Genomic DNA, 17,415 nt, shown 5'->3' with positions numbered 1-17,415 from the left:
AACTGTTTTGTGGATTCTCTGAGATATGCAACAAGAGGTTCCTAGCTCATGAAAAGTAAGAAGGACTAAAAATAGTGGAGACCTTGAAGATAAATGCTACTGGAGCTATATTTATGCCTTATGCCCCAGAGGTTCAAGCTTTTTAACATAGTCTCTAATGATCCCACCTACTTCTTTCTAAATGCTTCTACACTCACCTTTCTCCTTGTTTGCTATCAATTATTTTCTGCCCCCAAACATAAACCCTTACTTATCTTCACTAAATACTTCATCGTCCTGTCCCTCCTACTGAGTCTTCCACTAAAACTATACTAAAACCTTTAACTACAAATACAGATACTGAAGGAAGCATAAATACGGAATGAAATTTTTTAGCATATCAAAATCTGCTCATGAATACAGATTAATAGGAACTTCCAGATAAAAGACGGTAGACTGAATCAAATTTCCCCGCTTTTTGAAACCCTTCTAAATCTACAGAAAAGGAACTTTTAGAAAGAAAAAATGATAGAGGAAAGGAGCCTACAAGGTTGGGAAGAACAAGAAAAGCGTAATTGCAATCAACTTTTGAAGCTAGGACTAAGACCCAACAGACCTAAGAAAACTGAGTCCTAAACCTGCCATAGGAAAAGCTAATGACCAATCCAAATTGTACTTCAGGATCCTCAACAGGCTCAGGAATTAGCAGCACCAGGTACCTATAGAAATGGGCAGTTGGAGGGAGGGGGAGACCCAAAAATAAGATTGGTTTGAAAGCTGTTTAAGAAGCAGTTGGACAGGTAGATCCTCCGTTACCCCCCAACACCCCTCCCCCCATGCCATTGGGAGACTACCCTCCCTTACTCCAGCAGAAGTCTGGAAATTTATTCTTAGAAGAAACACATATCTCTGGATCAGGGGATGCTAGGCACAGTTGTGGGCAGAGATCCTATACCAAAAGGAAGAGTAATAATCTATGCATACTATAAGCATAGATTATATGAGACACCCAGCTGGGACACCCAGCTGAGGTGCTGAGACACCCAGCACCTTCCCCCTTCCAGTTTCTCAGGACCCCAGCACCCCAAAACCCTTACCCTTGAGGCAGAAGGTTGGAAGAGCCTTCTCTGGGGAATTGAAAAACAACATTAAGCTACTGACATAGTCCAAGCAGATGAACCATGCCATCCAATATGGTAGCTACCAGACACAGGTAACTATTAAGCACTTCTAATGTGCCTAGTGCAACTGAAAAAGGAATTTTTCACTTTATTTAATTTTATCGAAATTTAAAATTAAAAGCTAATATTTTACTGTTATTGTTAAACTTAAGTATCGATGTGCTTGGAACACGCTAGGTATGTGAATCTACCTTTCACCTGTAAATTTTTTCAAATCTAAATACACATCAAGTATCTTCATGAAAATTTAGCATCTAAATTGAGATGTGCTATAAATGTAAAATAAAAACTGGAGTTCAATAACTTCATATAAAAAACAGAAGGTAATAATTGTTATATCTATTACATGTTAAAATTGTTATATCTATTGTTATAGATATATATAATTGTTATATATAATTATATACAATTGTTATATCTATTACATGTTAAAATAATGTTTTAGATATACTGGATTAAAAATTTTATTATTAAAGTTAATTTCACATGTTTCTTTTCACTTTTTTCTATCTTTTTCTGTGGCTACTAGAAAATCTAAAATTACATATGATTCACATTATATTTCTATTGGACAGGGCTAGCCTACAATAAACTGCACAGCTAACAAACCCTACCCATGCATCCAGAGTTACCAATGAGTTTTTTAGCCCCGCATTTTTAAACATTAACAGACAACCAAGGATTATCAAACACATGAGGAAAAATCCTAATAAGAGGGGGGGAAAAAGCAACTCATTATACAGAGACTATGCAAGAAAAAGAAAGATTAGGAAAAAAAATTAATATCCACAAGGGAGAACATAATGCCATTTTTTTAAATTGTTTTTTTAAAGTTTTGGCCATGCTGTGCGGCATCCATTATCTTAGCCCTCCGACCAGGGATCAAACCCACGCCCCCTGCAGTGGAAGTGCAGAGTCTTAACCACTGGACTGCCAGGGAAGTCCCTATAATGCCATTTTAAAAAGAAACATTCAGAGGAAAAAGAACCCTGAGAAATTGAACACATGAGAACAGAAACTCAAGAGAAAACTCAATATAAGGGCTGGAAGATAAGAATTTGAGGATATCTCCCAAAATTAGAGCAAAAAGACAGAGATGGAAAAATAAGAGAGTAAAGATAAGAAAATTAGATCAGTTTGGGAGGTCCAATATCCAAATAACAGGAGAACAGAGGAGGAAGCTATCAAAGAAATAATTCAAGAATACTTCCCAGTACTGAATGTAAGTTGGTGCAGCCACTCTGGAAAACAGTATGGAGGTTCCTCAAAAGACTAAAAATAGAGTTGCCATATGATCCAGCAATCTCACTCCTGGGCATATATCCAGAAAAAAACTATAATTTTAAAAGATACATGCAACCCTATGTTCACAGCAGCACTATTCACAATAGCCAAGACATGGAAACAACCTAAATGTCCATCAACAGATGAGTGGATAAAGAAGACGTGGTTTATATATACAATGGAATACTACGCAGCCATAAGAATGAAAGAAATAATGCCATTTGCAGCAACGTGGATGTACTGAGAGATTATCATACTAAGTGAAGTAAGTCAGAAAGAGAAAGACAAATACCATATGATATCACTTATATGTGGCATCTAAAATATGGCACAGGGCTTCCCTGGTGGTGCAGTGGTTAGGAATCCTCCTGCCAATGCAGGGGACACAGGTTTGGTCCCTGGTCCGGGAAGATCCCACATGCCGCGGAGCAACTAAGCCTGTGCGCCACAACTGAGCCTTCACTCTAGAGCCCACGAGCCACAACTACTGAGCCCAAGCGCCTAGAGACCGTGTTCCGCAACAAGAGAAGCCACCGCAATGAGAAGCCCGTGCACCGCAACGAAGACTAGCTCCCATTCGCCGCAACTAGAGAAAGCCCGCACACAGCAACGAAGACACGACGCAGCCAAAAATAAATAAAATAATAATTTTTTAAATTAAGAAAATAAAAATAAATAAAATATGGCACAAATGAACCTATCTATGAAATAGAAACAAACTCATAGACATAGGGAACAGACTTGTGGTTGCCAAGGAGGGGGGTGGGGGAGTGATGGATTGGGAGGCTGGGGTTAGCAGATGCAAACTATTATATCTAAAATGGATAAACAACAAGGTCTTACCACATAGCACAGGGAACTATATTCAATATCCTGTGATAGGGACTTCCCTGGTGGCGCAGTGGTTAAGAATCCGCCTGCCAATTCAAGGGACACGGGTTCGAGCCCTGGTCCGGGAAGACCCCACTTGCCGTGGAGCAACTAAGCCTATGCACCACAACTACTGAGCCTGCACTCCAGACCCCGCAAGCCACAACTACTGAAGCCCATGCACCTAGAGCCCATGCTCTGCAACAAGAGAAGCCACCGCCATGAGAAGCCTGTGCACTGCAAGTAGGAGTAGCCCCCGCTCACCACAACTAGAGAAAGCCTGCGTGCAGCAACGAAGACCTGACACAGCCAAAAAAAAAAAAAAAAAAAAAAATCCTGTGATAAACCATAAAGGAAAAGAATATTAAAAAGATGTATACATATGTATATCTGAATCACTTTGGGGTATAGCAGAAACTAACAACATTGTAAATCAACTATAGGTCAATTTTTTAAAAAATTTTCCAGTACTGAAGGATAAGTTCCCATCACAAAAGACAAAAACAGATCACCACACAAAGGTATATCATGGTGAAATTCCAAAACACTGGGAAAACAAAGAAAATCCTACAGTTTGAAAGAAGGGGGACTTCCCTGGCGGTCCAGTGGTTAAGACTCCGAAATTTCACTGCTGGGGGAGCAGGTTCAATCCCTGATCAGGGAACTAAGATCCCGCATGCCATGCAGTGCGGCTGGGGCAAGCGGGGGCGGGGAAGAAGGGAGGAAAACCGGTCATATACAAAGAAATCAGAGAAGCTTTGAATTTTTTAAACTACATACAAAAAGCTAAACAGATGTTACTGAGCGGAGCTACTCCTGCCGGCTCCGGCCCGGGGCCGCGGGCGCAGGGGAGCGCGGGGGGCGGCCCGGCTGGATCGCGCCGGGGCGCCGGAGGTGCGGGAACCGGCCCAGGAGGGGGCAGCAGCGGCGGAGTGGCCAAGTGGCTCCGGGAGCACCTGGGCTTCCGCGGGGGGGGGCGGCGGCGGAGGTGGGGGCAAGCCGGCGCCCCCGGAGCCGGACTACCGCCCCCCCGCACCTTCCCCGGCCGCGCCCCCCGCACCTCCCCCGGACATCTTGGCCGCCTACCGACTGCAGAGGGAGCGCGACTTTGAAGACCCTTACTCCGGGGGGCCGTCCGGCTCCGCTGCTCTAGCCACCCCTGCCGTTCCCGGCCCCACGCCGCCCCCGCGCCACGGCTCGCCACCCCACCGCCTTATTCGGGTCGAGACCCCTGGCCCCCCAGCGCCTCCGCCCGAGGAACGGATCTCTGGACCACCCGCCAGCAGCGACAGGCTAGCAATTCTAGAAGACTATGCGGATCCGTTTGATGTTCAGGAGACTGGTGAAGGCCCAATAGGAGCTTCAGGAGCCCCAGAGAAGGTCCCCGAGAATGACGGTTACATGGAGCCCTATGAGGCCCAAAAGATGATGGCCGAGATCCGGGGCTCCAAGGAGACAGCAGCTCAGCCCTTGCCTCTGTATGACACGCCCTATGAGCCAGAGGAGGAGGAGGGGGCCACCCCGGAAGGTGAGGGGGCCTCCTGGCCCCGGGAGTCCCGCCTGCCAGAGGATGATGAGAGGCCCCCTGAGGAGTATGACCAGCCCTGGGAGTGGAAGAAGGAGCGGATTTCCAAAGCCTTTGCAGTTGACATTAAGGTCATCAAAGACCTACCTTGGCCTCCACCGGTGGGACAGCTGGACAGCAGCCCCTCCCTTCCCGACGGGGACAGGGACATCTCCGGTCCAGCCTCACCCCTCCCTGAGTCCAGCCTGGAGGATGGCAGCGCCCAGTTTGAAGGATCTGAGAAGAGCTGCCTGTCACCTGGCCGGGAGGAGAAGGGGCGGCTCCCTCCCCGACTCTCTGCAGGGAACCCCAAGTCAGCCAAGTCCCTAAGCGTGGAGCCCAGCAGTCCCCTGGGGGAGTGGACAGACCGAGCACTGCCTCTGGAAAACCAGCTGGTACCACGGGGCCATCAGTCGAACAGATGCCGAGAACCTGCTCCGGCTGTGCAAAGAGGCCAGCTACCTGGTGCGCAACAGTGAGACCAGCAAGAACGACTTCTCCCTGTCCCTCAAGAGCAGTCAGGGCTTCATGCACATGAAGCTGTCCCGGACCAAGGAACACAAGTATGTGCTGGGCCAGAACAGCCCGCCCTTCAGCAGCGTCCCTGAAATCGTGCACCACTACGCCAGCCGCAAGCTGCCCATTAAGGGGGCCGAGCACATGTCCCTGCTCTACCCCGTGGCCATCCGGACTCTGTAGGTGTGAGGCCTGGGCATTGTGACAGATCTGGACCCAGCCCTGTGCTCATCCCCTGGCTGAGGGCTGTGGCCCTTCCTGGGCCACATGATCTCTCAAACCTTTCTTGGCCCTCTCCCTGGAATCGAGTGGCAGCTGGAGATTCCTTAATTTATTCTAAAGGGAAGGACTACTGGAGCCTTGGAGTAAGAGGTGGTCTGGAGCTGAGGATAGAGGACTCCCTGGGGAGAAAGGATAGCCCCTGGAGGAAGGGATTTCAGAATCGCTGATCTCCTGAGGAGTTTAAGATAGACAGCTCCAGCCTCTTTCTTCCCCTAGGGCAGAGGTGGCGACCTCCACCCTCTTTACCCAGGGGTGGAGGGGTGGATTGGGAATGGAGCTGGACGCGGGCCTTCGGGGTGCTCTAACCACCTCTCCGCCTACACCCCCAAACCACCGGCGGGCTCCGCCGGAGTCTGGTGCGGGGCTTCGGGGAGACGGCATTGGGGGTGGGGAAGGAGGGGAAGGGCTCGGCCGGAGGGAACTTGTACAGGCCCGGGGCCGCCCCAGCTCTGGGCCAGAGGCAATAAATAAACCCAGTCCTGCCAGGCAAAAAAAAAAAAAAAAAAAAAGCTAAACAATGAAAAAAGGTCTTTTTAAAATCTGAAAAAAAAAGAAAAAAACTTCTAACTTAGAATTCTATACCCAACCAAATTACTCATCAAATGTGAGTTCAAAATAGATATTTTCAGACATTGAAGCTTTCAAAAAATTTATCCCCGTGCACTTTAGGAAGCAATTGTAGGATACGCTCCACCAAAATGAGGGAGCAAACCAAGAAAGTTAAAGACCTGAAATACAGGAAACAGGAGATCTAACACATGAAAGAGGTAAAAGAAATCCCTAGGACAAAGATTCTTTGTGGTGATCCCCTACATTCCTCATGGCTTAACCCACGGATACCCTCAGAAGGAGCCCTTGTAAACACACAGAGAATCTAAAGTCAGACTATGACTCCAACACTTGGGAGCCTCCTCCTCAGGGTGGCAATATTGTCATTTAAATATAGTCTAGATTTTTGCTTCTTACTCAATTTTTATAATAATCTTTCAGTTATATGCAAACAATGATAGATAGAAGCACAAAATATTTTTTAAAGGGGCAGAAAAACATTTATTCTATAGGAATTTTTTATTCAATAGAATGGGATGGGTAAATAAATTTCTGAAGGTCATTAGCTGGTACAGGAAAAGACCTTAACAAAACTGCATTTATTAAAATAAGATTCATTTCCTCTAAAAGATTCTCAGTATTATCAAATCTTACTTAAATTAACACAAATTGCTCAAAGGTACACTGCATCAAAAGTAATAGCATCAGAATAAATATACTTGGCTGGGCACTGCTCTGCATTAAGACCATCAATCAACATAAAAATGAAAAGCTGTCCCTTCGCTCTCCTTCCAGAGTGTAATTCAAAGCGCTGATTCAGTCACCACATCCTAATGTAATATGTGGTAAGATAAATCTTTTGGTTACCATCTGCAGGAAATAAGAAACTTCCTAGAGACGTTACAGTTTGGTTTCTCTAAGAAACCAAAAATTAAAGTCAATCTCCCAAGGTATGCCCTATGAGGCCAAGCTAATTAAAATAAATTCATGACCGAATGAGTCTGAAACATACTCTGATCAATTATTATCATAATAAATGCAAATGAAATCTAAGACTCCTTTTCCACAGCTGGATTTGTTGTGGTGGTGGTGGCTGCATCTATTAGCACTTCAGTTTTTTAAAAGTGGGCCGATCAGACTAAACTTGGCAGTCTTTTTGGACAGAGGTTCCCTCTGTTTGCCTAGTAACAGAACTGGTCTTATTATAAATTCAAGGATATAAGAAAATTCATCCAAGGCACTGATTCACTTCTACCCAGTTCCCTGAATCTTTAACTTTTCCATCTGGTCACAAAAAGGGCATAGGATTCTCAGACAATTAAGGACAGTCTCTTGGAACAGGATACTCATGTAGCCTAACAAAAAGTAATTAGGTAGTGTCCTTAGCAGAAGAGAGGTTAGGAGAGATCTAATAAGAGAATATGATTAACCATTACTCTGATCACAGAGTACTTTACATAGCAAAAAGTGTTTCTAATTCCTACCAATGTGCTTCACAGGAACAGTTAATCATGGACTTTTACCTCATGAACCATGTGGCTAGCATACGGGTAATATAAACCTATTAGAGCAAGCCCATATTTCGGTACTTTCTAAAGATTTTGTTCAGGCTAACTTATAGGGGACAACTATATCTGAACTCTCGGCTAAGGGAGAACACCACAGGTGAATGCCACTTGGCCCCTGCTCTGTGATGATTCTAGGAGGCCCAGGTTTTTCTCATAACACCTATAATCACAATGCAATTCACTGCCTCAATATACTCAATTCCCACCTCTCCCTCTTCTGACATCCACACTTGCTCATGGGCTAATTCAGCGTGAGGGAAATATTTAGTGTGGTAGGTAGAATTCTAGGACGTCCCCCAAGATTCCCAGCCTGAAGTACATACGCTGTATAATCACCAGGACTGTAAATATTATAGGATATCACTCTTGTGATTAGGTTATATTATTTAGCACAACTGACTTTTAAGAAGGGGAAATTATCCATGTGGGTCTGACCCAATCACACAAGCCCTTTAAACCTAGGGTAAGAGGTCAGAAACACAAGGATCCAACATGCCATTTCTGGCTTCAGCATAAAAGAAGCCAAATGGCAGGGATTACAGGCAGCATCTAGGAGCTGAGAGCCAGCAAAGAAACAGGGACCTCAGTGCTACAACTGCAAGAGGCTGAATTCTTCCAACCTGAATGCGCTTGGAAGGTTTTCCTCCAGCACCTACAGATGAGAAAAGGCCCAGCTAACACCTTGATTTCAGCCCTGTGATACTCTGAGAACCCAGCCAAACTATCCTTGCTGGACTTCTGACCAACGGAACTGCGAGCTAATAAGTGGGTTTTATTTTAAGCTATTGAGTTTGTCATGTAAAAGTAGGCAACTAATACAGTAAGCAAACTGACAAAATTTATCTAGAACTTTAGCTAAAGGAAAAAGATCATGAGTCCTAATTTTTATTTATGGCATGCTAAACAACTGCAAGTATGATTCTGAGCAAATCGCGTTAATTCTTCATGCTTCAGTTCCCCTATTTATTAAAAAACAAAACAAAACCAGACACACACTTCTTGGGACCACTAAGATCATAAAATGGAGTGAGAGAGCATTCTATAAAAGCAATTGTACTCTTATTACTACAGAAATATATTCTCGTAAAATATACACATGTACTAGTTGACACGGTACTCCTACAACATGGCATAAGGAAAAAGTTATTCCTCATCTGTAAATTGTATACTTAGCCATAGCCAATCATTTCACAGAAAGATCTAAAGGACTCAGCCAAGCCAGGCTCTAAATATTTTATATCAGATCCTTCTTCAGACCGTTATTGTAGCTGTTTCTGTGGACCAGACTGTAAGTTGCTTGGGGGCAAGAACCCATGCTTTGTTCATTTGACATGTCCAATATTTAATAAATATTTTAAAAATTATCATCACTCTAGGTTTAAGAACATCATCCTAAGCACAGTATATTCATTTATTCATTACTTTATGCAAATTGAACAAGCTAAAGAAAAGTTTCAAGTTAAGGTTTATGACAGTACAGTATGATTGTTATAGACAGCTCAGACCAAACCTTCAAGAATAATGTCTTTCCCTATGAATAAGGCCAGGAGACCCTGAGTGATGCTTCAGCCCACATGACATATTTGTTAGTTGTCCTTGGGGAAAATATCCAATTATGGCACACATGTCACCTAGGGAGTCTTCCACCACCTGTGAAAAGCAATAAGCCTTCAGTAAAGACATAGGCTACCTATGGGTAAAATGGGAAATAAGTCTCACTGCAGCCAACAACAGTTTCCTTTCAAGTCCTAATATACCTACCCAGGAAGGAACAGGTAAGGTATCTGTCATTCAGAATCAGAAAGAACAAAGAGCAGGGTCTGGCTCTGATTCATTTTTTTATTCTAGCACAGGACTGACATTCAGTTTCTTAGGATAGTGAGGCAACAGAGGGTCATAACATGGATGTGAATTCAGTTACCAACAAGCCCTATTCCAGCTTTGCCACAAGATTTGCTACATTTCCACTAAAGGACAGTAAAGGCAGGGTAAGCTTTTTTTTTGGGGGGGGGGGGGTTGTGCTAGGTCTTCGTTGCTGAGCGTGGGGGCTACTCTTTGTTGCGGTGCACAGGCTTCTCACTGCGGTGGTTTCTCTTGTTGCGGAGCACGGGCTCTAGGCGTGTGGGCTCAGTAGTTGCAGCTCGTAGGCTCTAGAGCACGGGCTCAGTAGTTGTGGTGCACAGGCTAAGTTGCCCTGCGGCATGTGGGATCTTCTCGGACCAGGGATCGAACCTGTGTCCCCTGCATTGGCAGGAGGATTCTTAACCACTGCACCACCAGCGAAGTCCCAAGCTCTTCTTTTTATCCACCACAGTTTCAGCCTTCCTATCTTTAGGACTATGTTGTCTCATAGGGCTTGTGTGAAGAATAAATAATAAAATAGACGTAAAGCACTTTGTTTTGCAAAGTGTTTTGTAAAAGGTAAATAATATATGATGATGGAACCAATGAAACTCCCTTCAATTCCCACTCCTTATAGAGAAGTCAATTAGAACTAGAGAGAAGGAAATAATGGATACCTTCAAATGTAGGAAATTTTCCCTTCCATTTTAAAATAACGGCCCATGGATGGCATGGAATGAGTCAATATCTCATATTCCATTTACAGAGAAACAAACTAGATCCTGACATCACTACTTATTAGTGCCAACAGCCTCAACAGGAGTTGTGTAGAACTGGAGTACCCACTTCAAAAAAGAAAATCAAAGAAAAAAGGTATATCAGAGGAAAGCAAGTCTAAAACAAGAGCACCAAATGACTAGAAATTGAAAAATATGAACTCTAAAGCTAATTTACCATTATAAAGTTAAATGCGCTTAAGGGAAAGAAAACTGAAGATTATCTAGCAACCCCCAGAAATGAGATGGCACACTCATGTTCTCCATGACTGCTACGGAAAAAGTGCTAAAGGAACAAGTAAGACTCTAGCAGCTCATCCACTTAGTTCCACACTGCCTCAGCAGCCCCACAGCTAAACTCAGTATTGGAGAGTTAAATTTGTGACAACTCATACAAGAGACAACACAGGAAACACAGTAGAGGAGAGCCCAAGATCTTTTTTTTTTTTTTTTTTTTTGTGGTACGTGGGCCTCTCACTGCTGTGGCCTCTCCCGCTGCGGAGCACAGGCTCCGGACACGCAGGCTCAGCGGCCATGGCTCACGGGCCTAGCCGCTCCGCGGCATGTGGGATCCTCCCGGACCAGGGCACGAACCCGTGTCCCCTGCATCAGCAGGCAGACTCTCAACCACTGCGCCACCAGGGAAGCCCCCAAGATCTTTTACTCCTAATTAAAAGACATCTTTCAATCTACCCCTGCCTTCTAGAATCAGTATCTTTATCCTGATACAACCCAGGGAGTCCAGAAAGATTCCAGGCAGTGGCCCATGTGAAGCACAAGTTAGAAATGCCATATAGGGGACTTCCCTTGTGGTCCAGTGGTTAAGAATCTGCCTTCCAAAGCAGGGGACGTGGGTTCGATCCCTGGTTGGGGAACTAAGATCCCACATGCCGTGGGGCAACTAAGCCCATACGCCACAACTACAGAGCCCGTGTGCTGCAACTACAGAGCCCACATGCTCTAGAGCCCATGCGCCACAACTAGAGAGAAGCCCGCCTGCCGCAACGAAAGATCTGCGTGCTGCAACTAAGACCCAACGCAGCCAAAAAAAAAAAAAAAAACATTTTTTAAAGGCCATGTAAAGAATATTATTAGGTAACTGTACTCCATCCCGTTTCAATAATTATAAACTTGAAGCAATTTGCTTATAAATTCAAAGCAACAAACTCAATTTCCCTCACGACTGTCTAAAACTGTTTAGAGTCTGCTTTCCAATAAACCACATTTCCCGACTATAATTAAAATGAGGGGAAAAAACTATCTTAATATTAGAATTCAATCCTCTGAGAGACAGGTCCAGTACGTTCGAACAGTTCTCTAATAGTCCAAGAAGGCAAGTCTCTTGGGGAAAAGGAGACGGCAACTTTTTGCCTCCAGCTTAGCTCATCCTGAAGCCTGGGACTAGCAGAGACTGCATCCTAGATAGCTGATAGCCTCGAGGAAGAAGGACAGTCCACTCAGGTTTCACTATTCCAGCTCAGCAGAACAGGTGGAAACCAGGCTGGGAACATTGCATTCTTCCTCTATGTCCATGCACACAAACTGCCAGCCCCCTGCACTACAAAGCACTCAAGGGCCGGGAAAACAAGTTGCCACTAGAGAAGGTGCTCAGATTCTAGAAGTCCTAGTTTCCTATCAAGTACCACATGACGTGGCAGACACGCTCCTCTCCTTTGCTGTCAGGAAGGAGGCGCACACACATTCTGTCATCTGGTGAGAGGGCAGAGGTAAGCAAAGCTTCCTCCCTTTCAAACATCCAAAGGTTCTAATAAAACTTTCAAATACATATATAGAAAACAATAAATAATGTTAACCTACTTTTCCAAAGTTTTGACATACTACTCAAGCTCCAAATACTGATACTTGTTCTTTACTTTCTTATTAGGCCTCTCTCTTCACTGCCTTAGCTTAGAGAAGCTAAGAAAAAAGGGGTGTTGTTCATTCATTTGGAAACAGTCAATGACTCAGGAATGCTGTTTCCCAATCTCCGTAGCAACTGTCTTCTCCTCCCATGTTGTGATGTGAGTAGCAGGACATCTACTCTTTCTCAAGGGTGAGCACATGAATGACACACCCAACGGCCTGACAGACAGGAAGTTCCTGCAGCTGATATTGCTTCTACATACAGGCACCAAGCATGAGGCCACCTTGTTTTAAATCCCATTCTCAAACCCTTCATTTCTAAATGATGGTTACACTTCTTCTACCCTCACATCATTCCTGAATACAAGAAGTAATCACGACCTACTGATAATAGCTTAACTGATCCAAAAATTATACTACTACTCAAAAAGCCAGACTTGATCTTATGAAACCACAGTAAACATTTACTGGCCTTTTACAAATCTAGAATTAAGATTTTATTTTGAGAAAATTTGGAGAAGGGAGGAGGGAGACAGCATGAGGTGAAATCTCATTACTCCTCTATAACCAGAAATATAAGCAAGAGTTAAAACAAGAAACTTCCAATACTTCTAGCAACGATACTTGTGTGGAACTATGTTCTAATGCAAACACATTACAGAATTTCATGCCAAAGTACTTAGGCTCCAAAGAGACTTCCATGTACCATGTATTTTTCTCTTTGGTTCTAACTACTGAAAAATAACTAAAATTTCTGGAAAACGAGTTAGGATATTGTTTTACTCTATTTTTATACACATCTACATTTTCTTAGAAAAATGTGTATCATTTTTATGATACAAATACATTTCCAGGGAATTACCTGGTGGTCCAGTGGTTAGGATTCCATGCTTTCACTGAGGGCTGGGGTTCGATCCCTGGTCGGGGAACTAAGATCCCACAAGCCGTGCGGTGCGGCCAAAGCAAAATAAAACAAAATTTCCATTTCAAACAGAAGTACCAATTTTCAAAGATTAGAGAGCTGAAAAATGTTTATGACACATTGTTTTAAAAGCAGAAAATGTGTAGCAACTGTAATTGCAATGTTGTAAAAATATCTGTGCATAGAGATGACTAGAATATTCAAATACTAAGTGAAATAAAAAATAAAAATTGGGGGTTCTTAGATTTTGCTATTTTGAAAATGTATGTATATGTCTTTTCAAAAAGAGTATAAAAAATTATTTTAAAAGAGTATAAAAATTAGCACAGCATCGAAAAGCAAAATATCCAATATTCATATTCAAAATGCCCACCGGCATTTACTCTTTTCCAGTAGTACTTTGCTTATTTAAGGCAACACTCTGGCAGGGCACAGTCACAAAATTTAGGGATGACAACGCAATGTGAGAAAGAATAATGAACAGTTAGTGGAGTCTAAAAGCTAGCTTACCTAATTACATGACCTTGAGCAACTTAATACCTCTAGGCCTCAGTGGCATTCTCATGTTAAGATGAGGAGGCTGAGTCAGATCATTTCTAGGGTCTCTTCAGGGACCCTTAAAGACAGTGCTTAGTTACTAGTGTTCTTTTTGAGGGCAGCCCAATGCCTGCTGCTTGCTTGATAGGACATATCCTACAGAGACTTCTCACCACTTCTTCTTGTGGTTTCAATCACAGGAAACAGACGTCACCCATGGGCCTAGAAGTAACGAACAAGCCCTGGCGGATGCAAAGAGCTGCCAACTAAGGCCAACTCCCATCTTTTTAAAATACCAGAATCAAGAAATCACTAGAAACCTCTATGCCTGGGGAGCCTGACACACATCTTTCACAAAAACTAACAAAACTAAAAATATCTCTTTAGGCCCCGTGAAAGCATGATGAAATAATTTTAGAAGAGTCCTTAAAACTACTTTGCTTCTACGGCCAAATGAAGGAATCAAAGGAACTCCATAGCTATGGACAGAAATATGTGACTTTGAGAAAAAACTAAGGCAATCCTACTGCCAGCAGCATTTTCTGTGGAGATCCAGACATATCCTGAGGACCTGAAGACTCATCTTGGTCTCCTTTATTTAATATTCTGTGTAAACCTTTCTGTAGCCATGAAAGACTGTGGTACTGATTCAAATAATATAGGAACTTAGCAATTATTCACTTTAAATGTATGTTATCAATCCCTAGAGCAGTGGGTCAAATACTGCTCTCATTTATAACGATAAAAGCTGGCAGCCCTGTGCTATGTAAAATAATGCAGATTTAAAATCCGATAGACATGATCCTTCATTAAATATTGATACAAGACAAAACCTAAGACACTATCTCTAGAGAAAAATAAAAATCTTTTCTCAACAGAGTTCTTCTGGTCTGGTATAGTCATATCAGTGGTTCTCTTTGCCTCACAGTTACCTTGGTGAGAGGACTAATGTTTTCAAAACCGTCAATCTCCTACATTAGACCACAGAAATGGAGAGACTTGAAAGTAATCCCAAGAGTCACAAGACTCACAGTAAAACTAAAATACATAACAGGTTATTGCTAATATGAGCTAAACACCACCACTCTTAAGATACCTTACAAGCTAGATGGGAGATAAGACCCACCCTCCTCAAGAGATTTCGATATCATTCTGTCTTTCTCTGTCTCTTTATACATACATATATATATATATATATACACACACACACACACACACAATATATACATAATATATATATAGTGCATTCATGAAAGACTAAAGAACACTTCAAATAAGCATGCAATCAAAACCAGTATAACTGCACTGTGCTAAAGTATGTTTAGAAGAAAATAACAGGTCCCAGAGATAGGCTCAGATTATTCCCACAATTTCCCACCTGAGCCCACAACTTTTTTTTTCTTTGGCCGCACCGCATGGCATGTGGGATCCTAGTTCCCCAACCAGGGATTGAACCTGCGCCCCTTGCATTGGAAGTGTGAAGTCTTAACCACTGGACCGCCAGGGAAGTCTCTGAGCCCACAATTTGACTATACAGTGCTGAGATCCAGATGAAGACAGTCACATCTTTTAAAATCTAGAATGATCACTGAAAGTCTGAGAAGATGGATTATTACAATGGATAAGGAATGGAAATCAAACAAACTTAACTACCTAAACTCCCATCTAGATAGCAGAAGTGATTTGCTGGAACCTTAACACTAATCTGTTCATGTTCTTCACCACCACATATTCACAAGGCCAAAAACTGCATCAACATGCATCATGACATGTTACAAAATGCAAGTTTTTCCATTCTGCTTTCCGTGGGTTTCTACAGAAAGAGAACCTAAAAGCCCTTCCCAGGGATAAGTGGCTTTCTTAAATGATTCATCTCCCACTGATCCTCTTGACTGCTATAACCGGGCCATTTCTTTTTACTACAGCCATACATTCAAACCTCTGAGCCTCTGTTCACATTGTTCCCCACCCCACGAAACCCCTTACCCCTCTCCTCTACCAATCCCTGGATTTACTTCCAGGGCCTATCATGTTCCTTCATGTTCCAGGGCTTCATCTTCCATGAGGCTAACTAGCATTGCCCACAATTGTATTCTAGATCATTTATGTAGAATTTGGGACATTAGTATAGACCTTTGAAATCATTCATGCTAACTCTCTCATTTTATGAGGAAAGACCAAGAAAGAAGAGTGACTTGCCCAGAGTTCACACAGTTAATTAGTAGCAAAGTCAAACTAAGTAGCAATATATGGAAAGAATATTTCAGTAAGAGTGAGAGATGGGGGTTCTAGTCCTAGGTCTAGTTGTAAACTTGGACAGATCACTTCTCTAGGCCCACATTCCTTCATCTATAAAATAAAGGATTTGAATTAAATAGCATCCTTTTCACCTTCAGCATTCTATGATTCTGAAACAGGTCTTCTGACTCTCAGCTCAGTAATCTTTCCACATAATTCCTTAAATTCTCTGAATTTCTACAGCTTTTGAAGTCTATGCTCATGGCTTTTAAGCTTTTCCTACCTATTCTTCTACAGACACGGCTGAGATTACAATCTCTTAAAAAGCATGGACTGAACCTGATAGGTCAAAAACATGGCTCTTGATCTTCAGCCTGTTGGATCTAGGGTAGATTCACACAAACAAGAGAAACTCTATTCTCTACTCTTTGCCACCAATCATACACAAAATCCTAGTTCCAGGTACCTGGACCTCTGTGGCAAAGTCTTAATTATTAACCACAGGCAAATAACTGCCAGGTCTAAAGAATAAACTTCAGCAGTCCCCAGACTCAGGAGAGACCCTAGAGTTAGTAACCATTTGCATCCTTATTTGTTTCAGGGCCAATTCTAAAATATAGAAAAGATAACTATGGAGCTGGTCTAGCAACAGCTTCCTCCTTCCTATACGTCACCACTACTTGCTGCTCGCAGCAATTTAAACAACTAAAATTCCTGCCAGGTGATGCTGTTAGAGCTGTTCTATTTACAAAGGAGATAAGGTTACATTAAAAAATAATAATAATTTAGACAACTTCTTAATAACGTATGAGCCAGGGGAAAGGTATATTTTGCATGCACTATAACAGCTACTTTTACATGCCTAAGAAAGGTTTAATTAAGATTCCTGCAATGGTCTCAAAGTCTAAATTATTAAATGCAAAACGCAGTCAGGCATTTAGCCACTGCACTTTGTTCATCTAGACCCAACACTTCTTTTCCCACTAACTGAACTGAAAAAGAGCCCAGTTTTAATAGACTGCAGTAGTCAAAGGGCTCTAAAGATATACCATCAAAATTTTCTATGAAATTCCTAACAGTGAATACCCTTTGATACAACAAGTGCAAAAACTGGACATTTGTAAACTGTCAATACAATGCAGTGAACAAGAAGATGGCTGTGTGTGTGTGTGTGTGTGTGTGTGTGTGTTTAAATCAGCCAGACCTAGGTTTGAATTCCAGTTCTATGACCTAAAGCATGTTGCTGATCTCACTGAGTTTCAGTTTAATTACCTAGAAAGCAGGAATAACAATAGTACCTATTTTATATCTAGAGCTGTTCAGTGCAGCTCTAGGGCTATAGCAAGTATGCAACAAACAAGTGCTATTATTACTGTTACAGTTATTATTACTCCCTGTCCTTCCAGTCTGCAATGAAGTAATCTTCCTATCTATAAAGATGATG

General features: G+C 42.7%; 2 protein-coding genes across 3 annotated transcripts in view; one reads left to right on the top strand and one right to left on the bottom strand.

Moving 5' to 3' along the window:
• The window catches only part of DIAPH1 (diaphanous related formin 1), a 97,758-nt gene that overhangs the window by 72,136 nt on the left and 8,207 nt on the right, over positions 1-17,415 (bottom strand). The gene's annotated exons all lie outside the window — the stretch shown is intronic.
• Positions 4,109-6,127, top strand: LOC113606929 (SH2 domain-containing adapter protein F-like). The gene is given in 4 exon segments (XM_027081824.1): positions 4,109-4,282; positions 4,284-4,958; positions 5,091-5,269; positions 5,271-6,127. Coding segments are annotated over 4 exon segments (1,335 nt in total). The 3' UTR covers positions 5,578-6,127.

This window comes from Aethalodelphis obliquidens, unplaced genomic scaffold (assembly GCF_003676395.1).
Source record: "Aethalodelphis obliquidens isolate GAN/ISIS:26980383/991018 unplaced genomic scaffold, ASM367639v1 scaffold45, whole genome shotgun sequence".
Lineage (NCBI taxonomy): Eukaryota > Metazoa > Chordata > Mammalia > Artiodactyla > Delphinidae > Aethalodelphis > Aethalodelphis obliquidens.
The sequence above is the reverse complement of the archived record's forward strand: the minus strand, read 5'-3'. Positions and strand labels throughout refer to the sequence as shown.